The 26,885-nt window shown below is 40.7% G+C and overlaps 1 protein-coding gene across 1 annotated transcript in view; it reads left to right on the top strand.

Moving 5' to 3' along the window:
- EXOC4 (exocyst complex component 4) overlaps positions 1-26,885 on the top strand; it is a 635,543-nt gene that overhangs the window by 563,002 nt on the left and 45,656 nt on the right. Inside the window, exons 15-17 of the mRNA XM_019750984.3 lie at positions 11,525-11,666; positions 19,870-20,048; positions 22,951-23,110. Of these exons, the coding sequence (XP_019606543.1) occupies positions 11,525-11,666; positions 19,870-20,048; positions 22,951-23,110 (481 nt within the window). The remainder of the gene's footprint in view (positions 1-11,524; positions 11,667-19,869; positions 20,049-22,950; positions 23,111-26,885) is intronic.

The raw sequence follows: 26,885 nt of genomic DNA, 5'->3' as shown, positions 1-26,885 counted from the left end.
TTTACTCCCCTTCTCCTGTTGTCTTCACTGGTTTGAGCATTTCCAGAATTCTGTAGTGTTCTGAAACTTTCGCGATTCCTTATTTTAAGGTCAAAATGTCATAAGTTTACACAGTGTAAATGTCTTAATATAAATCAATATATGATTTCCTTTCTGTCCACTAGCCCTGTGTATAACTAAGTGCTGCAGTTTTTTTACAGGGCGTTTTGATGAGATAAGATGAGTCTAGGAGTTTCAGTCTTTCAGAGTTCTCACCGAAAGGTCCAACAAGAACTCAGATTTACTGAACACTTACTCTGGTCCAGCATTGTTCTAAATGCTCTGTGTGTTTTATCTCATTGAATCTTCACAATGATCCTCTGAGGTTAAAACTATTATTGCTGTGATTCACACACAGGTTTAACAACTTGCCCAAGGTAATTCAGTTAGTAAGTGATTGAGTCACAATTTAACCACTTTCTGAGCCTAACCATCAAAAGTCAATCCAAAAGAAACATTGTTGTAGGTAGGAAAATCAGGTTCATAATTAATGAGAATACTAATTTTTTACTTAGGGAAAGAAAATTATTTAGACTTTGAGGCACTATCCTGAAATTATTTAATCAACTGATTAAATAATTATACCTTTCACTGGCATAAAAACAGATGATTCATCTTTTGATTTTTAGGAAAGTTGATTCAGGAAACATCTATATGAACTGCTAATTGTTCTAGGGATTATATAGCAAGACTGGGATGGACGTGTGAACCGTGTCCGTGTGTTACTAATGTATAAAGACAGAAATATGGCTGTGTATTATTAACCTTCCCAAGGCATTACTCAACATATGTATGGCACCAATTCATCAATTTAGTCTGCACGAGAGAGATTAAAAGGCAGGTACAGCTTAACTGTTATCTTGACTACATACTGCGCAAGTGGCCTCACTTGTTCTCACTGACTGGAAATTCTCTTAGCAAGATTTATACCTGCAAATCTTGCACTGTGTGTTAGCAAGTTAATGCTTTCTATACTTCTTACTTCCTGCACGCTTCAAGGAAGCCATTACCAACTCCATAGCGAGTCTCAGTGATTGTCTGTGCGCTCAGTGGCAGGGTCACCTCTGTCTTCCAGGTAAGTCAGGTGTCTGTGTGTTTTCCACACAGCAATAGGATCAGAGCGATCAGAGCTCCTGCGATTCTGCCAGTTTTGCTCTGCAGTCACAGTAGCTCAGCAGGTTTTGCCATGAAATGTATAGAGCTAATCTAATTGTTCCAAAGCCTCCTGAAAGCTATAGATGGTGGGGAAGGATACTCGGTTTTTGTTGTTTATTCATCTCTTTATGGAATAAACAATAATAGTAGTAGTTACAGTAATTGCCATATGTTAAGCACATGTGTGGCAAACACTATTCTGAGTGTTTATACGAGTTATGACAGTTAAGTTCGCGAATACATCCTAAAAGAAGTGTTACATACCTCACGGTGCACTGTCATGATGCAGGAGCCATGAGTTGTTGGCAAAAAGTTCAAGTTGTCTAACTTTTTTACACAGCCTCTTCAGTACTTCCAAATAGTAAATTTGGTTAACTGTTTGTCCAGTTGGTACAAATTCGTAATGAATAATCCCTCTAATATTAAAAAAGGTTAGCAGCATCATTGCAATAAGTTCGTGAACTTAATTGTCACACCTTAATTGTAGTATATTTTCTCTTTAATCATCACAGTCCCGAGAGTTAGGTCTGATAATCCTCCTTTTATAGGTGGGGAGTCTGTTACGAACACGTTCACCCAAATGGTGTATGAGAAAGTCACAATTTGAGCTCCGGTCTCTGTGTTGCCAAAGGGCGCTTTCTTATGCACTGTGCTTGATCGTTAGCTGCCAGTTCTAGAAACTGCACAGTATGCTGGGGACACAAAGATAAAAGCGAGGTTGTACCGGCTCTCAGTCAAGAAGGTCCTGATTATTTCTCAACTTGGGTCCAAATTTATGAAGGATGCAGCTGCCTGAACAGGAAACTCAGGAAAAAAGGCAACTGGGCAAAGTTAAATTGAAGAGAGACCCCCATCTAGGACTTTCAATTTAACTCCTTTCGTTTTGTCTGTATTTGTGGCACTTATGTGCTGTGTCGTACTGGAAAACGCGCTGCATTTCTGTTTGCTTCCATTCCGCCATTTGTCCATGGCCCTAATGTCTTTAACTTACACAGTGAATACGCCCTCCCCTACGGCTCTTTGGAAGACGTACAAATGCCAGAGCTGGAAGGAAGCTGTTCGAACACATGGATGATAAACGTTACCTCTTTGCCATAGAATATTTTTGCCTCTGAAAATCTGTGAAAACTTAAATCTGTGTCCTTCATTCGCCTAAAATATCTGGTTAAGTATTTGTTAACACTTTCAGGTGCTCTTTGATGTGGGATTTCACAGAAATAAAAAAAGGTGTACAAAGTCCATGGAAAATCTAATACCGGGGGAGCCAAAACAATGTCTACACATGACTTGTATTCATCTTTCGTTATCAGTATATATTGAGGATTCCAATTTTAATACCGTTTTCTCCTTTCTTAAAATGTGTACGCATTGTTTTGTCACCCTCCGTATACCTCCACTGTAGTATCTTCGAACAGAAGGGCAGGAGCTGTTCATTAGCTTTCCCTTCCGCCCATTTCTCTTTCATATCCAGCAGGAGCTGATTTGGCCACATGACACGCCATTTTAGCAGACGATTAGGTTTAGGTTTTTACCAAGCCTCAGGGAGGATCATTTGGAATAAAAGAGAAATCAATATTAATGTTCCCCCCAGGTATAAAAGAGGCCGAGGTCTGTACTATCACTGACAAGGCGTACAATCCATACGTCTGTGCTGGTTTGCAGTATACGGATTAGGAGCCCACAGCTGAAGGTATAGAACATCGGGCTTCCCCAGGCCTGTTAGCATCCGGTTCTGTTTGCCGAACAACTGGTGGGATTTGCCCTCTGTGGAGCTGTGGCGTGTGCATTGCACGCCACTGGCTCCGTCGGGACTGGCCTCTTCCCCTGTGGCAGCCTAAGGGAACAGCTGTCCTTTGTTACCTTGCTGCTCCTTCTGGTTTTGCTCTTCACCATGTGCCCGATGTGAATCCCCTTTGCTTCCACTAGATAGGCCAATGTCTGGAATTGTTCTTCGGTTTCAAGCATGCACAGTCGTTCTGGAGCTTCAGTTTCTTACCCTGAAACAGAATAACGTTCCAGGCTAATGAACTGTTTGGAAGACGTTAGGGTAAAGGCATTGTGATGATGCAATGAAAAAAAAGGGATATGAAATGTTTTGATTTGTCTTCCAAGATTAAATTCAACAGGCATTATTGCTGAGTATGAGGAAGAGCCATAAGCTCTGAGAGACGCCAGGAAGAATGATGTATTGCTCTTGTTTCTGAGACTCGTACAGTCCACCAGGGATGCCTCAGGCAAAGACAGTGCAAGATGAAACGTGCCACAGCCATAAGACGAGGCAGGGTGTTACTGAGGATCAAAGGGGGGCACCTTGTGAGGGGCCAAGCCCCCCATTTGGTCCTCACAACTCTCTCCATTGTAGAAATTAGGAAAATGAGGTGCAGCGTTGTTAAGAAATTTGTTCTAGAGGAAATAAAAAGTGAAAGAATGTATTTCTCCGGGAAGCAGCAGGAAAGAGTATGGTTTCACAGAAATGCAAATTACTCTGTAGCAGCATTCTTTAAGTTAAGTTCTTCATGAAAGTTTGATCTTTGGTCTTTTTGGGCCTCATAGTAATACATTCTCAAACCAAAGTTATTGACCACCTGAGTCATTGGGCTGGGCAGTGAGTTGGACAAGCGTATATTTTCTTCCCCCAGTACTTACTATCTATAGTTAGGGAAATAAAAGACATTGTGGAGGAGAAAAAGAGAGGGATGAAAGGGAAATGTCCCAAAGAACACTAAGAAGTCATATTGCCCAAAAATTTATGATTAATAAGGGGGAAAGGTATAAAACATGGCCATTTAAATTGCAAATAGTACCACAGAAAAGAAAGTAGGTCTTTGCCTCCTGTACCCACTGGAAGCATTTTTTTTTTTTTTTTTTACCATAAATATTTTATCAGTTAGGTGAATGGACCCTAGGAAAGCAAATGGAAGTAAGACACTTTCACCTTATCTTCTAGTTCCCCCACCTTTATTTCTTTTTTCCTTCCTGGTAATGAATTTTTTCCACTTTCCTCACTCCAGTTTTTAAAAAAATTTCTTCCATCGGCCCTTCTTCCCCTGTAAGAGTGGACAAAAGAGAGCTGCTTCCAGAGGCAGCAGTGAAAGGCTTGACATTCTTGCATATTAGCTATTAGATATATAATAGGATCCATTGGCTGGGTATTATGTCTCATGGAGTACGCTGTTTTTCCAAGCTGGTTATACACATCTGTGCATGTATAGGATCTAATCTGAATAATGCACAATATGCCCTCATTCTTTGCGATCATAATTCTGTAGGTCAAAGAACAATCTGAGTCAGCATCTTGGCTTTCAAAATGAACTGGCTTTGCTAGTTCAGACCCAAAATTTCTAGGGAAATCTGAAGTGAAAAGAAAGTTATTATTGGGTACAGAAGATCCATTGCTTCTGAAATAGGAAGCAAAATAAAGAGGACTTGGCAAAACACGTTTCCTAGGTAAGGCCCATCCTTATGCAGAAGCATAGCCAAAGAACTTAAAACCTAGGTTCTAGGTTGTTTGGAGTGTGGGAAAACGTGACTAAATAAATGACTTGACAATACTGGCGAAAGCTAGGACTGTTGGTGAAGAATGGCTGGTGTTCAAATGTGTCTTGGACAACAAAAGGAGTGATCAGAAAGAGTCACCATGAAATTCAGGTTTGGAGTAATGATTTAGATCAAGAAGAAAGGATATCTGCATCCTAAGAAAATTCAAATTAGATGCTAATGAGACAGTCGATACTTAAGCATGTGAAGATCACCTGTCCATTCCAGAAATCAGTAGGTTTCATAGGTAAACCATTTATTTAACAAATACTTACAGAGTGCCTACTGGGGTAGGGGGTCGTTAACTTATAGGTTTGCAGATAATTCAAGAGCATAAGTAAAAGGTCCAGATAGTGGATTAGAGAAGTACGAAGGCCGAGGCTAGAGCTAGCTGGCATTAAGTTCTAACTTGCAACTGTGGTGTCATAGACACTTTTAAATCCTACCCCAGTGTTAGGTTGATAGTCGCATACCCCACAGGCATTTAGGAGAGGAAGGAGGTGAGATAGAGGGTCTACTGTCACAGCCCCATTACCTCTGTAAGCCCCATGAGTTCTTAATGTCACAGGCCTGCTCAGCATACCTATTTTTATTTTTAAAAATGTCAGCCAGGTAACAACATCAGAGGATCTCAAAATTATTTACAAACCTGATAATACATTGCTCTAGCAGTTAAGAAGGGGCTATTACCCCCACTTTTCTAAATAGGAAACCTGAAGATTGGACATTAAATAGTTTTATCCCTGGTGCAAGCAGAGATGGCGTGTCTGTCACTTCCCTGCACACATAGGAAGAGGAATCGGAAATGACGATTGTACCAAAATGCGATCTTCTAAAATGCTTTCCAGTGAGAAAATCTCATGGGATCATTGTTCATTGTCTTTTTCCACTTTTTAAAAAGTTTGCATTCGCACAGTGAACCTTTCTGTTCCTGCAGTGATAACCAAAGTGAAAACCCTTTTCAGTTTACCACTTTCACAACAACTGATACGCATCTAAGCTCATATTGTAACAATTTTCGGTAATATTGCAGATGCACAAGGGACATCCTCGCATGTATCAATTAAAGAAGTCACAGGGAGCTGCTGTTGAAAGTGTAGCAGCTGCATCCTTGAAAACAGATGCTCTTCTGAGTCTGAATGAGTCCAATTTTGACTAATTTTGAGACCTGAACAGAATCCAGCCTGGTTAATATGAGGACACGGAACCACTTGAGACATCCGGATGTCCTACACTGATTGCTCCTCCATGACACTTAGTGTCCTGGCTTCCTAGAGAGACGCTGGGCATGTGCTATGCCAGGGACTTTAGGTAAATAGAAAAGAGACAGCCCAAGTCTCAGGAACAGCAAGATGGCCTCATGAAATTAAAGTGACTTCTAAAGGCAACACAGTTTATAGAGAAGGTGCTTGGGCTGTGGGGATTGACCAGAATTGCTTTAAACTGTACTTCTGTGAGATTCCTGGGTAACCCAGGAAACCAGCTATAATGAACTACTTGCCTGTCCACCTACCTCCCACTCTATCCCTAGAATATACTCCAGAAACTAAGGAGAAAGTTCTAGTTGTAAGTTGCAGGTTGTTCCCTCTCTTTCCTGATCTCTGTCAGCCTGTTATTATGTGAATTGTATTCATCATGTTATGTTGGTCAATCAAATCATTTGTTCTGTTTAATTAAAAAAGCATTGATTATTTTATATAAGGATTTCATATAAAATCCTTCCCCGAGAGAGTAATGATCTGGTAGGGAGACCTATTGATAAACAGATAATGTCGATGGAATATGAGAACTACTCTAATAGAATTCTGTGGGGTGTGGGGAAATGCCCAGAAGAGCCAATGGCCCTGCCTGGAGAACAGGAAAGATTTTCTGAGCCAGAAAGCATGAACAGTTTAGAAAAAGTAAGAAGAGCCATCAAAGGTAATAGAATCCTGAAACAGCATGATATGTTTAGGGAATCTGCTTTAAAAGGGTGATGGGTCAAAGGGCCAGTCTTCAGGAAGGGAAAAGTGGTAAAAGATGGAGAAAAACTGAAGTATTGAACAGAAATCAAAAAATCATAGAAAGGTTTGCTAAGGAACTTGGACTCCATCCTATAAGTGCTGGGATACATGGATGCGATTTTTACAAGAAATTAACATAGTCAAATGTGTATCTTAGATAAATAACTCTGGTTCTCTAACTCAGGTTTAATTAGCTAAATATGGAGGATTGAATGAAGGTAGGGAGCAGGTCTGAGGTAAAGACACCTGTCAGGTGGCTGCTGCAGTCATCCAGGGAAGAGATGTGGGCTAAACCAAGAAAGTGACAGTAAGTATAGAAAAGACAACATGTATTAAGAAAACACTGAGGAAATAAAGTCGGCAGAAATTAGTTTTTGCCAAGGAGAACGAGAGAGAAGAGACTCACAGATGAGTGTCATATTGGCAGCTGAGATTCTTAGAGTTATAGACCCCTGACAGAAAGGGAATTTGGGATAAAGAGCAGATGCTAGCGAGAGGTAATGAGTTTAGTTTTGAACATACTGCGTTTGAGACGCATTGGGACGCACAGGTAAAATACCTGGCAAACAGTTGATCAAATGAAGTTTTATCTAGGAGTCATCAATTCCTAGGTAATAGCACAAAGCATGGACATGGATGAGCTCACTGAGAAAGGACATAGAGAATGACAAGTAAGGGTGACCAGGAGGGAAGGCATTCCTTGGGAACACCAGCATTTGTGGGTGGACTAAAGGAAGGGGAGAGGATTCAGTGAAGGAAGCTCTGAAAACAGTGCCAGAGAGGACACCCAGAGGAGTATGGTGCCATGCAAACCAAAAGAAAACACAATTTCAAGTAGGAAATGGCCAGTCGTATTGAATGGAGCAGAGAGACTTTCTGAGATTAGGACTGAAGTGTACCCAGTGGATTTGGCAATTATTCTATCACCAATGATTATTACAGTAACTATTTAATAAAGAACTGGAGGCAGAAATCAGAGTTTGGCACATGGAAGAGTTCATAGAACGCACGACTATGGAGAAAGCGAGTGTTCTCAATTCTTCTGAAATCTTAAGTAAGAATCTGAGCTCCTCAAGAGAGGAGGAGCAGAGAGGAGGAAGGACGCAGGGCCTGGGAGCGCAGCATGAATCTGGGAAAGGTGCTGAGAAAGGGGAAGGTGCTGGGCAAGCACTAGTGAAGGGTTGACAAGTGATACGGAAGGCTTTTTTGAGATTAAAATCCAGGAAATTTTAGTGGCAACAATCCATACTTTTGTTTCGCTGTCCAAAGAGTTGCAGAATTAGCCCAGGATTAGATCAAGTTGCCAAAGAAGAATCTAGTTAGAGGGTCGTTGGCCACACGGGGACACTTAGCCACCTTTAACTATGAAAGCAAGGCCGAGAATGCAGACCTGTAGCTTTCCAGAGTCCATAGTGGAGTGAGCACAGCAGAATTGGAAATATCTGTTGGTTCATCTAATAAGCAGTGTCTGCCCCAGAGACCGAGGTTCAGCTTCCTCATATACACCAATCACTTTAGTACAAAAAGCCATGGTTATCTTGCCACAACTAGTTAGCTAGGAGTTTCAGAGATGCCTGCTTTTATGCAATGGTCATAAGAGGAACAGGGATATTACAAACGATTTGATGTGACCCATACCCAGTATTAGAAAAACAACTCAAAGTGCACAGTCTAATAAAACGATCAGGAATCCAACAGCAGATTCCGTCAGCGCTGCTTTTTTTGTAGGTGTCCATTTGACATGAAAGAGCTAGTTAATTGTTCTGTGTTGTCTGTTTGCCATGCTCAGCATTTCTTTGTGAATTCCTTCTTGTGAAGAAAAAACTTCGTAAATTTCAGTGAGCCCTCAAGAATTCACACGCCAGCTTTTCGGGAGAATACTGAGCATCATCTTTCCTGTTGCTTTACTAAAATGTTATGTTGTTGCTCTAGATCACAGTCAAGTGAAGTGTACAGCGTGCTGCCTTTCTAAAGTGCTGTCCCCTCACTCATTGCAAGTTTTGTCTTGGCTGCTTACTTTGCCATTAACGTACTTCTACTTGGATACGTTTCCATAATTGCACAGTTTGGCAGTGGCCAGTTGCTACACACGGCGAAATTATGTGCTTCTATTAAGAAGGGCAGGTTTATTTTTTTACTGGCTTGGTGGAATTTGTCCAGAATGCCCTTGAGAGAGTGTGGGAGATGTGTACTGTAGTCCTCTCCTTACCTGTGGTTTTGCTTTTCACGGTTCCAGTTACTCATGTGGTCAACTACAGTCCCAAAATATTCAATAGAAAATTCCAGAAGTAAACAATTCATAAGTCCTAAAGTACGCACGATTTTGAGTCGCGTGATGAAATCTCACACCACCCTGTTCCGTCCTGCCCAGGCTGTGAACCATCGCATCGTACAGTGTGTTCACATGGTATATGCTACTCTCCAATTAATCACTTAGCCGTCATCTCAGTTATCAGGTCCACTGTTGCTGTACGTTCAGGTCACCCTTATTTTACTTAATAACGGCCCCGAAGTGCAAGATGCTGGCAGTTCCGATATGCCAAAGAGAAGCCATAAAGTGCTTCCTTTAAGTGAGAAGGTATATATGCATACGGAAAAACAGCCTATACAGGACTCAGTACCATCCATGATTTCAGACATCCCCTGGGGGCCTTGGCACGTATCCCCCACAGACAAGAGGGGACGACTGTAATGCTTTGAACCTCAGACCACAAGTCTGATTTCTTCAGGGTATGATTTCTGCCTCTTTTCACTGGTACATAGACAGCTCTCCGTGCCTCAGTGTCACACAACAGAGGAGTCCGGGGGCTCAGAAGCCTTCAAATGCTTTGAAATATCTGAACAGTGTTCCTTGGAGTTGCTGTCCTCCAGCCCCTGCCAAATGCAAACATTATGAAGGCTGGGCTCGCACCTAACAGCACTGTTAAGGAATCTTTAACATCAGAGAGGGGTGCAGTGTCACATGTCCAGCCTCCTGCAGATCAGTTAGTGACCATCTTGAATGCTGCCAAGGCCGGCAATCATTGTAAATCTACATCACTGCACTCCCTTCCTCCTTACATGTTTCCTCAAACAAAACTTATTTTTACATTTGCTGTGACATTTTAATTTTTAAAGTCTGGTTCCAGGGAGGATTAGTCTGTACGTCTCGATTGTCTCTCTGGGTCCTTCTCTGCACTTGGCCAGAGCAACCCTGAAAGCGCATAACTGTGGATGTTGCTGCAGCCAGAGGTGGGACCCCTACCCCCTAAGATGAACACCTCCTGACATTTAGTCGGTAGTGCCTCGCCATAGCACATGAGCCCTAAGTCCAGGGAGCCCTTCTCGCATCCTCTGAAAGGGAGAGGAATTTCCAGATGGAAAAGCAAAAAAACCGATGAATGGAAATTGGACTTCACGATGGATGGAGTTATCTTTTAAGTATGTTGTTGCTGTTATGAAGCTTAAGATTCTTAACCTGGATAAATCACATGCTAATGAATAATAATTACTTGTGTTTATCATTTGTGTTACTATGGAGTAAGTTTCATGTGCTGTTGGTGCTTTATCTACATTAACCCATCCAATGCTCCCAACAATCCCATGCTGTTGGTACTAATATCTCCATTTTCCAGAAAAAGAAACGGAGGCAGACAGAATTTAAGTAATTGGTTGTTGGTCACACAATAAGTAGGGAGACAGGACTCAAGGCCAGGCTTTGAGACTCTAGAGAACTAAAAGAACTTTTGGTATGAAATTGCCAAATTATTGTGGATAAGCTTTGAGAAATTGTGGGGAACTAGATATACAATAGAAGTGTACACGTCAACAAATGTAGTTCACATTTTTGCTGTTCCGTATTTTCCTGAAAACAGTGTGTCCACATGCTGTTAAATCTTCTGTCAATTACTGGGGAGAATTATAGAAGATAGCTTTATCACATTTGCCAAAAGGCCCTTTAAGGTCTTTAGTTGACTGTAAGCTGGATATGAGTTAAAGTAGAAAACAGCACACAACCAGTCCACTGGAATACTTGAGGCTTCCATGCAAGCAGCAGGGCATCTGGAAAAGGAGTTGATCATTCTCTCTAGACAGGTCAGACCACTCTGTAGTATTTATGTTTGGTTCTGCGTCCCCTATTTCAAGGGAGATAAAGAATAATCGGAATGTCTTTGTGGGGGAATTATGAGAATTATAAAATGATTCAGTCCGATTATTTGAAGAATAGTTGAAAAACTGGGGACATTTAGCCTGGAAAAGGGAAGACTTCCAAGAAGACAAAAGAGCTGTCTTTAATGCCTGAAGTGCTGACACACATGAGAAGGACGGCAAAGTTAGTGGTATCTAATGTGATTCGAAGTTCATAACGACAAAGACAGCTTCATGTAGGATGGTCAAATCTGTCCGAGATGGAATCGGCTGCCTCCAGATGTATTGAGTTTCCTTTCACAAACGTTTGTGTGCATATGCAGCCAGAAACTGAACAGCCACTTAAAGATGTACAAATTACACAAGCATAGACCACATGGTGGGACCAGATGACTGTTCGGGTCACTTCCAACTCTGAAATTCTGTTTCCATCATTCTGTGAATTGATTCAAGACAATCAGCTGGGCCTCTATGTTTAATCAAGTACAGAAATAGGCTATCATGTCCTGGGCATCTAATGCTGCCAACCCTAGCATTAGCCAAATTGGTCAGAACAGCATGATGAGCAACAAAATAACATGTCATTTCAAAAAAAAAAAAAAAAATCTGTAGGCATCGAGTGCCATAAGTGATTGGTGTTTTGTCCTCATCCCTTTTTTCAGTGTCGTCTCCTGCTCAAGAGAGCCACGTGAACATGGATCTCCCCCCGGTGTCAGAGCAGATCATGCAGACTCTGAGCGAACTTGCCAGATCTTTCCAGGACATGGCTGACCGCTGCTTGCTGGTCCTGCACCTGGAAGTGAGGTAGGACACAGCAAAGTGACCGAAACACACCGCGAGTCATGCGTCACTGAATACGGGCATTTTGGGGGAGTACCACCATAATGCGGGGTTCTTATTCTTGGTGTCCTTGTTTTCTTACACTGAACATTATTTCTAGTGTTATTCAGCCCCTGTTAAATATTGTGAGCACAGGTTATGTTGTGAATATGGTGATCCAGAGTTTGCAAAGCCTGTGATAGCAGAATGCCCTGGATTTGAATGTCTATACCAGCCAGTTGGTTGATCTTATGACAGTAAATTAACTTGACTAGCCCTCCATTTCCTCATCTTAAAAATAGAAACAGTAGTTCCTAACTTGTAGAGATTTTATAAGTGAAATAATAAATAATGAGTACAATGCCTGCCACATCGTAAGTGCAGTAGCGTTGCAATTGTAGTAACTTTCTCATTGATATTTTTACTAAGATACTCTGCTAATCAGGAAAGTAGTATACAGATGCAGGAACCATGATCCCTTCCTTAAAGAATTTAAAACCCAATTGAAATGATTAAGTTAAAATAATCCAAGAAACTAGTCTTGAAAGTGCTATACTCTTGAACCCTTCCTCCTTCCCCTGCAATGTAGAATATTCTGATTAGTTTTGGTAACATCTGTTCTGACACATTTGGAAATGATAGGCAGAAAAGACTAGGAAGTCTTCAATTGTTCATTCATTCAATCATTCAATAAATACTTACTGAGTGCCTTCTTTGTGCCAAGCAATGTTCTCAAAATTGGGACATAGCAATGAAAATCACACTCAGCGTCCCTGCTCTCATGAAACTACCTTCTAAGGCGGGGAAAGAGCCAATGAATAAACAAAAAAGATAATTTCAGATAAGTGCAACTAAAACAATAAAGTAGCATAATGGAATCAAGCAGTGGTATCCAATAGAAATACAAAGTGAGCTACAGATGAACCACATAGATAATTTAGATGTTCTCACAGTCACGTTTGAAAAAATAGAAGGAAATACATAAATTATAATAACATTTTGTTTAACCCAGTCTATCCGAAATATTATTTCAACATGTAATTACCATAAAATTATTAATGAGATGTTCTGCATTATTTTGTATTTTTTTGTACTAAGCTTTTAATATCTGCATATTTACCCTTACAGCACATTTAAATTTGGACTAGTCACGATTCAAGAGCTCAGTAGCGACATGGGGCTGCTGCTCTCATACAGGGGCCAGAATTGACTAGAAAGGGGGATTTTTTTATTAGTTTGTTTTCTTTTTGTGTTTTAGATAAAGTGGTCAGAGAAAATGTGACAAGGTAATAAGACCTAGGGGAAAAGAATTTGAAGACTCATGATGTCTGAGATAAAGTCAAGGTTGACAGTTTCGAGGCACAGAGAGGGGTCCAATGTGATGGTAGCCCGGTGACACAGGGGTGGTGGAAGGAGTGGAAGGGTAGGTGAAGAAGCAGGCTGGAGCCCAGTCATGTGGGCTCGTGGGGCCTGGCACATTATAGGGTCTTGAAGACCACGTGACTTGTTCGGATGTTACTTCAAGTGCATGAAGAAGCCATAGGCTTTTTAAGCGGGGAAGCCATATTCATTGATTCATCATTCATTCACATTTTTAAAAGATCACATTGGCTATAAATGGAAAAGTAATTGCAGGGAGAAATGCGAATGGAAGTTGGGCAACCAGTGGAAACCAATTATGAGCACCCAAGTGACAGAGATGGAAGTTTGAGAAATGTTGGACTTGAGACATATTCTGAAGGTACAGCTGATAAAGTTTATTGATAAATCAGAATGGGCGCAGGGGCTGGAAGCAGCGAGGGACAGGACTCAAGGAAAACCACCAACTTTGGGGCTAGAGCAACAATGTGGATCCCAGAGCCATTAACTGAGGTGAGAAAAGACTGAGGGAGGAGACTGGGAAAGGGATGGAAATCAAGAATTCCATTTGGGAGATATTCAGGTAGAAATGCTTATTAGACTCTAGGTAGCCATGTCAAATAGACAGTTGGATACTGACTTTTGAAACTTCAGGATGAGAAAGCGTATAGTAAAACATTTTGTATGACCATGAAACATTATTAAAGTTGAAAGAGTATTTTCTTTTGGAGTCTTTCCTAGATTTAGAGTGTTAAAATGTAATTAGGATTTCAGTTCATGTGTTTGGACTCCAGTTAGCACTTGGGTATCTTACAGGTGTACCCAGGCCAAGACTAAGTGATAATGCATTGTTAATGTCACTTCCTTTTTACGCCACTTGCTTTTGTCATTCCTCATTATCTCGCCCAGTGAGTTACTTCTTGCTCATGCGCACCTTGTGAGAGGAGCAAGAGAGGTAGCTTGCAGATTTGGAATCTATTTTACTCAACATATTTTTCTGATCTCATTTCTTACATTCAGCTGTCCAGAAATAAGGCTTTTCCTCTGTATTTCTTTTATTTATTTCACAATAATTTTAAAATTTGTTTTCTATTTGCACGCCGACAGTAAAATAAATCAGCGGTTTTCTATGAATAGATAAATGCAATAGACATAAAAGAAGAAAAAGCACCTAGTAACGTTCTGATGTCTCTGTTACCTGGGTTGCACAGAAAAACAAGGGGACCTCAAATGAATTACTGTCACAGCCCCTGGAATTCATGCTGTTGATTGTGCGGGCACATGACGTGTTCTCCGTTCAGAATTATCTGCTCGCAGTGTAGTCAATTCCAAGTCAGATATTTTCAACACATTAGAGTAAAATCTTTTAAAGCCTTAACCCCCATCCTGCCCTTTTAAGTTTTGTACACCTTGGCAGCACTGTTCGAGAACGCCGAACAAGTTTTAGTCATTACTTATTAACTTTACAGGAAACCATTCAGTGCTGTTAACATCCATTGCTCTATCTCCTTCAACATTAGTTTAAGACCAGAAAAAGATCATTTTAAGAATGAATAACAAAAAATACTGACTTTTAGAGATGCAGGTTTATCTTTCCTTGACTTTTGCTGAGAACACGAAACTTGTTTATTTTTTTTTCTAAATTAATTGTCCTCACCTCCTCATATAACTTGGTTTCAACGTTCAGGTTGCTTTCTTATGAATATGCTCCCTTTTGTCTTTGTTCCTTTTAAAGTATGGTATACAAAAGTAGGCAGACCACTCCACGTATGGCTCAGCTAGTGAATGTTCACACACTTTATTCATTACCTGTCACAGTAATAAGCTTTTTTTTTATATAGTTGATGATACAGAATGAATAAGAGACATGTCAAGCAAATCATTATACTGTAGTATAGTAATGCTGAAACAGGAGACAGCTCTGTGTACTCGGTGCCCACAGTGGGCGAGTGTGGAAGGGACGGTTAGCACGCAGAAGGCAGGGATCAGCTGTGTCTGGTTCACCGTGATGGTCCCAGAACCTGGAACGGTCCTGCCGCATAAGGGGTACTCAAAAAAAAACATCAGTGACTCTTGAGAATTAGCTGGTTTGCAACCAAACCCAAAGAGAGTGTTGTTTCCCCAAACAAAACCTGTTGCTCATTAAAGAAAAGGAATTGGTATAGAGATTTTGTTTCCACTTGGTAGTTCCCTACGTGTATATAAGACGTACGAGGTCCTGTGTGGCCAACTTCAGCTCTGTCAGCACAATCAGCGAACGTTGGTTTTGTTTCCGTCTGCTGTGAAAGAAGTAGATCTTAGACCCTGTCGTCCAGGAGCTGGTACAATGCAAAAGTGGCTGGCTAAGCTCTGTCGCTGGCACTTTTACCCAAGAAGCCACTGTAATAGGAGAGTACAGATAGAATAGACAAAAAAACAATTCATGGGAGACGCATTAATGGGGGGGCCTAGCAAAAAGTCCAGAACCACTTCAAATGCCCAATTTTGTCTATTCCCCCAAATATTTTTATAGCCATAGCCCCTGTTTTTCTTTAACAGTGTTACAGTTCCAATCAAAAGGTGTTCTCAAATCCAGTGGGTTCTGTGTTGAAGGTCCCATCCAAAGAGCATCTGATACCTGTGTCCCTGTAGGTCCCCTTTAACCACCAAGCAGGGCCTTTCCACCGTTTGAAGCGTAAGGCAAATGACACGCCAATGAAGGAAAGACCGGATGAGGCCCTAAAACACTGTTGAGTATTTTTCCCTATTTGAGCTTTGGAAGGAGAGGATGAAGTTGCCATTTGAGCCCAGGAAGCCCAGAAGGTCACCTTCATCCGCTGGTTCTCTCACCATCGGGAGGCTCCAGGTGGATTCAACAGCAAGCTGCCTGTCACTGTTGGGGTCCTAAGTGTGCACTTGCCCAAAATCACCCATCCTGCTGTGTGATCAGCAATATTCCCAGGAAGCCTTAGTGCCAAAGTCATCTGAAGGCCAGCAACAACATTCTAGAATTCAAATGGAAAGGAAAAAGAACACTGTTTTGGAATTGGACATTTGGCAATGACTATTGTCATTTCTGTTTCGTCTCAGATCGTTTTGGGAGAGGAAGACAGTACCTTAAAACAGTGTTTGTCTCTCCTGTTTGCCACTCACTTCAGGATCTCATAAGCTCCCACCTCCAATGCATGATAATTTCCTAAGGAGTCTCTCTGCTTCCAGTTGCCTCCATTCTCCGTCCTCAGTCCACCCTTCATGCTGTGCCACAGTGATTTTGCCAGAGCTCATAGTGGATGATACCATTTCACCTCCTAAAATCCTCCTAAAGCTTCCTAAGACTTCTCAAATGAGGTCCAGAGTCCTGGAATGGCCTCCAAGACTGTGCCAACCTGGCCCCTGCCGTCTCCCCACGTTCCCCTCCTGCCCCTGTCATATGATCTGTGTGTTCTGAAAGGAACAACTCCTCGTCCTTAAAACTGTCCTCCATTTCCACCCTCATGCCTTCGTACATGGCCTTCCCATTGTCTGGGCTTATAATGTTTATAATTAACTGTAAAAATACTTAAGCATCGGTGGCTTGATTTTATTTTTAACCAAGAGCTACTTGGTGTAAATTTCAACCGCAATACCAATTCATGTCCCTAGTCACGAATCCTGCACCAGGGTTGGTTGACTTTTATTATCTCAGAAAGGTCACATCCCAGAGGGGTCTGTGACTGGTGCAGTTAGTTACTGGTACCTTGATCAAAATTACCTATTTTTGCCAGTTAGCACATGAATGGCAGAATGAGTTTTTATTGATGTAATTAGTCATTAGTTTATGAGCAGCTGTTAAGATGATTACTCATCATGAAAATGAACTGGTAGTCAAGACATTCAGATTCCCTTGCATGAACAGGTTATAAGGAAATAGCATATCCTATAAAAAAAAAAAAAAAAAAACTTAGCTCATAATGGATTATAGATCTAAATGTAAAACCTAAAACTTGAAAACTTCTAGAAGAAAACATATGAAAAAAATCCTTGTGACTTTGGTTAGGCAACAATTTCTTAAATCTAACACCCAAGCACCATCCATAAAAGAAATAAATGATAAATTGATCTTCATCCAAATTTAAAACCATCTTTGAAAGACACTGCGAAGATGAAAAGACAAGTGAAAGCCTGGGAGAAAATATTTGCGAAATGCCCATCTAATAAAGGACTTATAGCCAGACTACATAAAGAGCTCTCAAAACTTATTAACAAAGCAAACAACATAATAAAAAAATTAGGCAAACGATGTAAACACAAAGGTATACAGATGACAAATAAGCACATGAAAATATGCCCAATATCATTAGTCATTATGACAGTGCAAATTAAAACCACAATGAGATACCACTATACAGCTATTAGAATGACTAAACTTTTATTTTTTTACACAAAAACTGGCAAACACTTGACGGCATTATGCTAAATGAAATAAGCCAGACAAAGAAAGACAAACAGTAACACTATCACTTATATGTGGAATATTAAAAAAAAAAAAAAAAAAGTCGAACTCATAGCAACAGAAAAGTAAGTGGTACCTGGAAGAATAGAATGGAAGAAATAGGAAGAGGTTGGTAAAAGGATACACACTTTCATCTGTAAGCTGAATAATAAATTCTGAGAATCTAATGTAAAATATGGTGACTGTAGTTGGTAGCACTGTACTGTATAATTGAAATTTGTTAAGAGAATAGAATTAAATGTTCTCACTAAAAAAGGGATAAGTATGTGAGTTGATGGATGTGTTAAATAGATGGGGGATTGTTTCACAATGTGTAAATACGTCAAATCACTACGATGAACACTTAAATATCTTACAATTTTATGTCAACTATACCTCAATAAAACTTAAATTTTTTAAAAAACTGACAAAACTAGGTCCAGGTGAGGCTGTGAAGCAACTGGAACTCTAGAACGTTGCTGTTAGGAAAGCAAAATGCCGTACCTACTTTGGAAAAGAACTTGGCAGTTTCTTATAAAGTTAAACGTATACTTCCCATATGACCCACCAATCGATTTCTAGGGTGTTTACTCAAGAGAAATGAAAACTTATATTTACACAAAAACTTGTACAATGAAGCAGCTTTATTCATAATCAGCCCAAACTAGACATGAGCCAGAGGTCCACTGGTGAACAGTGAGGGTGTGGCACATCCATGAACAATAGCATGGAGAGCTCGCAGATGCTTTAGGCAGAGTGAAAGAAGCCAAACTCCAAAGGCGACAAACTATAGGGTTCCATTGATGTGGCATTCTGGAAGAGACGAAACTATAGGGACAGCAAATAGATCAGTGGTTGCAAGAGCCTTGCGGTATGAAGAGACACTGACTTCCAAGGGGCACAAGGGAATTCTAGGGGTGGTGATACTGTTGGATCACTTGATTATGGGGGTGCTTATACAGCTGCATGCATGTGTCAAAACTCAGAGAACTGCAACTAAATAGGGTAGATTTTACTGTTTGTGAATTATTTCTCAGTAAACCTGACTTATAATAGATAGATAGATAGATAGATAGATAGATAGATAGATAGATAGATAAAAGATGATAGTCAATACTGCACTTGCGCCATTTGGGATAATACCCAAGGCTTTTGTAGCCATGTGTGTAGGAATATTTCCTGTTACCTGATGCCAGCTCTAAGGGCAACAGAATCCTGACTGAACTGTCGTCATGTCTACCTCCAGGGAATCTGCTATGGCAAGAGACACAGCATCCAAAACAGTAGAGAGTTAGGACTTCACTGCGCTCATAGGATGGCCTGCTTGAATCAGGCATGGTGTTTTTGTTTTGTGTTTTTAATAAATACGTGTGTGTGTGTGTGTGTGTGTGTGTGTGTGTGTGAATTATTTGGACTGTAACTTGCTTTTCATTTCAACTTAATACAAAAGTTATGAAGTAGCCAGTCCTTACCCACCTCAGACTTCTTGGACAGTTACCAATATCTACGAAAAAGAACCAAAGAATTGTGCATAATCGAACTGACTCAGGCCCTTATAACGCAGGAGTTCTCTCCTGCCTCGAGCTCACTCAGATACGTCCTGGTGTATCGCGTCCTGTCAGAAACCTTTCCTGACACCCCAGTACCTGTGCTTCTCAGTGGGACACTGCCCCCTTCTGGTCAGTTTTCCTCGGTCGGCTCCACTAGGCTGTGAAGTCTTCAAGGGTACAAACTGTGTCTCATATTCCCAGGGCACAATTTTTACCAAATTCATGGATGTTGAGTGTTTGACCTAAGTAATAGATGAACAGGGATAACTCTGTCAGTAGTGATGACAGCCAACGCTTGTTGTGGACTCCCCTGGGCCAGGTCCTATGCGGTACCCTTGAAATATGGTAGCTCCTCAGGGCTTGTCATCATTCCCACTACACAGATAGGGAAACTGAGGCAAAGAGAGAAAATACCTCACCTGAAGTCACACAGCTAGTAAACATTGGAACTGGGGATTGAAACCCAAGTAGGCTCATTACAAAGCTTACACTTTTAGGATCTGTGACCTCTGCCTCTCGTTTTCACTACAACAGTATCTGTTGAAAAATATAATGCTTTCACAGTGTGTGCATACTGTTCTGTCACTGAAAAGAATGTTAGAGCTCATGTGTTTCTTACCCACAACATATAAATTAAACAAGCACGGATCACTGTTCAAGAGCCCTCAATTGTTCTATGGATGACATGCTGGTGAAAAGGGGGAGAGGTACATAAATGCTTAGAGGGCCACTACTGCTTTAAGTATTTGGAGGCTCTGTCGCCAGAAGATCATTATTTTTAGCATAAAGATGTATTACGAGCTGCTCTCCCCATCTCTCTCTTTTTCAGGGTTCACTGCTTCCACTATCTCATCCCTCTCGCAAAGGAAGGGAACTACGCCATTGTCGCTAATGTGGAAAGTATGGATTACGACCCTCTGGTGGTCAAGCTCAACAAAGACATCAGCGCCATCGAAGAGGCCATGGGTGCCAGCCTTCAGCAGCACAAGTTCCAGTACATATTTGAAGGTCAGACCCTGCCCGTCCCTGGCAATTTGGGAGGAAGGGTGAAGGTTCTCCTGATCTTTTTCTATTACTGAAGTTCAAAACTTGAAGAAAAAGGTGGTTGGGTTTTCTTTCTTTTTTGATTAAAGCTGCAATACCTAGTCTCTCTGTGTACGGCTAGGTAGACCACAATATGGCTGCCATCTGCTCCTGGTTGATAAGGAGATTTAATCCAAGATAAGGCAGATGGCAGCCCGGCTGCCTCCCTGACATGCCACTCATGGGAGTTGGGCAAATGTGTGGAGGGCCACGGATTGACTCAAGAGGAGCTCATAAAAGAAAAAGAAACACACACACAATGAGGAGAGAACCCGAAAAGATCCCTCATGGGCTAAAATTATCACTGCAAGGGGGCGTTTTCTCTCAGAGAATGCGTTATTGTCTGAAAACAACAGAAACCTCAGATTAGCAGTGATAATTCGGAAGGCAGCATCCCTAAATGCCTTCAGAGCAGGCAGGCAAGGAGGCTGTGAAAGACAGTGCCATCTAAGGCATTTGCCTTCAACATTGAAAAATGCGATGCCAGCCAAATAGTTTTTCCTGCTGAATTCCTTCCATAGGATGGACCCCTTTTAGGATTTCCAGTCATATTCCCTCTTTTCTTGTTTTGGTTTGTTTGTATGTAGACCTGGGCGCTGAAAGTATCCAGGGTATCTCAGAGAATTCAGCCAGTGTTATTTAAAACAATTAAGAAGGGACATTGTCGAAAGGATTGTGGCAACCTGAAGGTCGGAAAGAAAGTGCCGCTGCAAGGCCATTGACTGCTTTATGAAACAGTTACGTTCCACGAAAGTCGGACCAAATAAAATTCCTATTTGTTTTCAGTAAATTATGTTATAAAGATGGAGATGAGTTCTGAAGGGAAGTATCCCCAAAAGATTTGAGCTAAAATGTGTAAGTGATTAAAAGGTGAGGGGTGCGTCAGCCTCACAGCACTGGGGATCTGGGGGCAGCAGTAACACTCTGGAGCTTGTAGCTGCAGGGCCCCTCTGAGCAGCCATTACTATACACAGTTTCCTCCTTGCCCTCCACTGTGGCTCCTTCAAGCGCTGTGTCTCCACATTCACAGTTCCCATTCCCAGGGTTTTCCTCTCATTTCGCCCAAACATTTCTTAACATGTACTCCTGTGGAGAGGCAACATCTTGAAGTACAGGTGTAATTCCCTGGCACAGAATAGGTTTTTAAATAGGAAATCATATGTCTGAGACTTCCTGTTTCAAAATCTAGTGATTTCTCTGTGATCTAATTTTCTAAACTCAAAAAGGTGTAATAATGGAGTTTCCCAAGGTAGGAGGTCGGGAGTGACAGAGTTTCAAGCTTCTTGGTGTGACAGAAAGGAGTACTTCCTCACAGATATAGTTCAGAATGGCTGGTGTATAGTGATAACATAAAGCAGACCAACTTTCATTGCTTTTATTATTAGCTAGCATTATAATTTACTACACATGTTTATTATATAAATTTATTTATTTGATGTATTTATTATTATTTACTATTCCCCTGTAAACAAGGCACACGTACACACCCGTTACCTCCACTCAGGTCCGACCACAAACAGCAGAACCAGAATTTAGGGACTCAGGAGTATTAGCCAAAACTTGACCAACAGTGATTTTTCTCATAAGTAAATTATCTGATATTAAATGTAAAACCCTTGTGTGTGTTTCTTTTTCTTTGAGTAAAAATCTTTCTGTTTCACTTGCAAATCGTAACACGTAGAAGTGCAATTGTGGTCTTGAAGCAACGGTGGGTGAGTGTCATAGAAGCATCTTCCTCCCTCTTTTCTACCTGCATCCTCATCAAAGGAAAACTCATTCAATGACAGAGCGAGCTCTTGAACCTGAAGATGTGCCCTGAGCTCTGATCTGAACCATAAAGTCCCACCATCGAGGGGCTTCATGGCTTTAGAAGAGGAAAATAAAAATGGTAGAGTGCTTGTGACTAGTCAGACCGGCTTTAGAGTTCGGGGGTAAACTGCCTGCTAGAGGCCAACTTTGCAAGGATAAGAGAAAAAGAAGGAAGAGATGCTTACTTAATTCCTGGTCTTTAGAATTAAAATCTAGCTTTTAAAAGCAATAACCCACATGTGCCTCAGGTGGTTCTGAGCCACCGTTCCTCTCCTTAATTACATAGAATATCCTGAATGGGACCTCGTACTTTGTTGATGTAATGACCTGCTCTTTGCCAAATTTCATAGATCTTAAGACAGTCCTTTGGATGTGAGAGCAAACCACTTATGAGACCCCAGAAATGTCCATAGGTGTCTCATGGGAACTCAACAGTTAACTTTTCTTTCACATTTTGTTTCTGATTATATTCTCTCCAATTAATATTTAGATACATGCTCCATTGTCAATGTTGAGGTGTGTCAGTGTCAGTGCTAGTAGCCCAATTTCTTACTGATTTATTTTGCTTTATATAGGTTTCCCCCAGTCAACTTTTGAACTAAAAGTGTATCCCTGTTATGTGGGAGGAAGAGGAGGCCAAATAGATCATTGTATTTACGTGTTCTTCTTTGCTCTCAAAATATCTGTACAGAAGAACAAGAGTCCCTACGCATTTTAATAGTTTATAACAACCTGGCATATTCTCTAAGCCCTGACACAGTGACTTTAGGTATCGATGGCAGTGCTGGATCTGTGGGTATACCAGGTCTTGCTGTCAGCCCCAAATCTCCCCATTTGTAAGTACTACGGCAGTATATAAATACTCTGAAATCATTGTGACATCAGCTGGTGCAACCATCAGAGATATGTATTCTCTGGTCATTTAAACTAGTGGAGGATTAGAAGAGAGCAATCCCATGAGTCAGTTTCTGCAGGATGGCACTAATCTGCCTTCTCTTTTTGCCCATTGATCCCTCAGGCCTAGGACATTTGATCTCCTGCATCCTCATTAATGGTGCCCAGTATTTCAGGCGTATCAGTGAGTCTGGCATCAAGAAGATGTGTAGGAACATCTTTGTTCTTCAGCAGAATTTGACCAACATCACCATGTCGCGGGAGGCAGACCTGGACTTTGCACGGTAAGAGGGAAGCTTGGGCTCAGTTCCTTGGACCAAACCCAAGATCGCATTGCCTTGAAAGTCATTTTTAAAAATGGATTCTTAGTTCTTAAAGTTAGTTTGAAAAAAAAAAAAAAAAAAAAGACAGAGGTGATGGATGTTAATGAAATTTATTGTGGTGATAATTTTGCAATATGTACATACACCGAATAATTATGTTCTACAGCTAAAACTAATATGTCAATTATATTTCAATTTTAAAAAGAAAACAAATGAAACAAATAGATGTTCTTCAGTCATAGAGAAGGTAATTCTGTAAAATTCTATTGGGTGTTTAACATCCCTTAGACAGATCATTTTTCCTATTGTCTAGCCTAAGTTCTTTTTACTATTAAACTTTAGTAACTTTTTTTTCTGATTATAGAAATAATATGTGTTTATTGCATAAAATATGTGATATAAAATACAAAGAAGAATATAAACATTACTCATAAACTTTTAATCTAGAGACTGTGATATTTGGTACACTTTCTCCTAGTTTTTTCCCAAACTCCTTTATGCCTAGGAAGTCACTTGTTTCTAATAACCCAAAATGTTCCTGCCTAGTATTTAGCATTTCTGTGTCTTTTTGCTTGCTATTTTGATTCCTTGAGAAATTCAAGAAAATTTGAAACAATTCTTGATATGTTTAAGGGAATGATGAAATAGTATACTATTTTGACAATTATTAAGACGTATATGCTAGGATCTTTGTTTTGGAATCATATAACCATATATCTTCGTGTTTAACCTTTCTTCTCCAATCTGTCACTCCATTTGTTCCATTGCTGCCCTGTTCCTCTGCTTCTCTGTCCACATTCCCTGTCTTATTTTTTTCTGTGTGTGCGTGTGTGTTCATTCATTAAATTCCCTAATTTAGGCTAAATTCGGTGGAAACCCTCTTGCTCAGATTAGAGAAACCAGGTGTGACCGAATGTTGCATTTATTTGGCCTCTCTTACGGGGAATGATCTCATTATTGAATTAGTCTCCTGATAACATTGACAAGGGGAACTTAAGAACATGGAGGCCTGAGGGATACAGAGAAGCATTCCTAATTCTCCGAGGAATATAATTTCCTAAATTCAATCATCGTTTTTTAAATGATTTTTTTTTTATTATTCAGCTGAAGTAAGTAAATTAACTCAGTTTTTGGCAGCAGTATGGAGCTCGAACACATACTGGAAAAAAAAAAACAACAACAACTGGCATTTGACTAATGAAATGCTGACTGGGCGGTATTGAGGTTGGCATTGGCGGGCCATGCGCCAACGAAGCGTTTCTTCAGGAAATAATTGAATGGCAACCAAGTCATGCCTTTCACAGCTGGATTTGTGTGTCAGCTGAAATGTGACCACTTGGGACAGGTAGTGCTACTATTACTCTTTACTCTTAATGGATTACAAAAGGAAACGAGCCAGCATCGGTATGTAGAATTGAATAATTCTGTTCTTCTGACCCTGGTTCAGAGGACATCTCCTTACTATCCTGTAAGCTCCGAGACTCTTGCTGTCTGTCTCAGTGCCTGGGCCAGAGTAAGTGCTCAGCGTGTGTATTGGGTGAAGGACTAGGTATCCAGTCAGCACATCTTTTGGTGTTGGTGAAGGGCTTGGATAATGACAGAGTTTAGTTTACGTCTAAATGCCCTGCGAGTTTTAATCAGCTGACATGGGTCAGTTTTCTTCTAGGCTTATAAGAGACCGAGTATCTCCCTTGCATTTCTTTCTTTGTAGAGCGGGAAGTGGTACAAAAAAGGAATAATATATCTCTACTCTTCATAGTCTCTTTCTCTTTCATTTTCTCTTGCTCTCATACATATATACATAGACACACTTTATAGCCTTATTTTTTTTCTGTTCTTGTTTTTGGTATGGACACATTTTGCAAAATGGGCTCCATCAATTCTAGCCTACGTTCTTTTGAAGCTATGTAAAATAAATATAACAGCAATACCAAAATAGCCAGAAATAATAGACTGGAGCTGTGTGCCTCAGCATTCCTTAAGCAATGTCTAACCAAGCATGGACAGCATCTGTATTTCCAGCAAATCTCTATAGAAATGTTATCTTCTACCACAGTAATTAATCACTAGTTGCCATGTGTCAGAAAATTTATTTAACAAGAAGTTGCAAGACTCTTGTAAGTTTTTCACTTCTGTAGTCTTCCTGGCCACTGGAAAATAGAACACCCTTTCTGTAATCAAGAAATGAGGGCTCTGGAACAATTCCATTTATGTTGATTCTTCTGCTCGTGGTATTGTTGTCTGTCTCCTTTTATATACACCTGGTACTCTCATCTCTAATCGGAGGATAACTCTTAGATGAGCAAAGAATCAAGCCTCCCTGTATGATCACCAAAATTAGAAAGACCTTCTCTCCTACGGTAATGATCTCTGCTATGGTTTTGACCCTTTTGACGCCCTGTTAATTTTCAAACTCAAAAAGATACTTTGTCCTGCCACATCACTGCAGATTGACTAGAAAGTGGAAGAGCTTTATGAGTGTGATTTTTAGTTCCTTTCATCAGAGAGCATCTTACCCTGAGCTTCATGGGCGTCTCCAGAACTGAGTCACTGAGGCAGAGTCCAGGCAGCATATAACAGGAGAGGTCTGGAAGGGTATTGTGCTCCCCGAGGTGGACCTGGCAATCTTTATAGCCTAAGTGAAGCCATTACTCAGAAAGAATATCCCAAAGTTTTCTTCCTAATTCTGCCCTCTACCCCCATTTTCCATTTTGTATCTGTCCCATTAGCGTTGTCTCTCTTTTCTCCTTTATCTCTCCTGTCACCTCTATTTTTGGCTTTCCTCATCCAGGGCTTCATCTCTCCTTGATTGTCTTTTTTTGGTTTTCCCTAGACTGGTATGTCTCATTCTTAAATCTGATAAAGATCAGAAAATGAAAGCTAGGTTACAGGAAGTGGTAAGGGGAGAAGTTCAAACAAATGAGAAAGCTTCCTCACCCTTTTATTCATTCATTTATGCGTGCGTGCATGCATTCAACAAATATTAATTGAGAGTGCATTCTCTGTAGACCCTGCCGTAATGGAATTTGTGTTATTGTGGGGCATATGTCAGATGATGGTATATGCTATGGTTAAAAAAAATAGGCATAGAAAGAGAATTGAGTGTGCGAGTATAATGAAGGTAATCTGCAATTTTAAAGTGTTCATGTAATTCCCTAATAAGATGGTAACATTTGAGGACACACCTAAAGGAAGAGTGGTAACAAGCCATGTGGATATCGAGGGGAAGAGCATATCAGGATAGGGAATATAAGTAATCTAAGAGTGAAAAACCAGAGGGAGTATGCTTGGCATTTGAAGAACAGCAGAAAGACCAATATGGCTGAAGTGAATGAGCAAGGGGAAGAGGAAGAGATGAAGTCACAGGTTTATCTGACAGGCTAAGATTTTGAAGACCATTGTAATGAAGTTGGCTTTGATTTTGAGTGAGTTAGGAAGCTATTAGGGTTTGGAACAGAAGAGTGCCATAATCTGCCTTCCATCGTGAAAGAATCACTCGGGCTGCTGTGTTAAAAATAGACATTTGGGAAGTGGAGGTTCCAGGCAACGGCAAAAGCAGATGGAGCTGTTAGAAAACAATTGCAATAATCCAGGTGAAAGACAGTGGTGATTCAAACCAAGATGGTAGCCGTGGAGTGGATGGAAAGGAAGTGCTCAGATTATGATTTATTTTTAAAGTTCTGCTGACAGGATTTCCTAAGGGCTTGGAAGTGAACCAGTTGACTCTTGAGTTTTT

Source organism: Rhinolophus sinicus, chromosome 8 (genome assembly GCF_057876585.1).
Source record: "Rhinolophus sinicus isolate RSI-liver-muscle chromosome 8, RSI-T2T, whole genome shotgun sequence".
NCBI lineage: Eukaryota > Metazoa > Chordata > Mammalia > Chiroptera > Rhinolophidae > Rhinolophus > Rhinolophus sinicus.
Note: the sequence above shows the minus strand (reverse complement) of the source record. Positions and strands in the feature narration are given on the sequence as shown.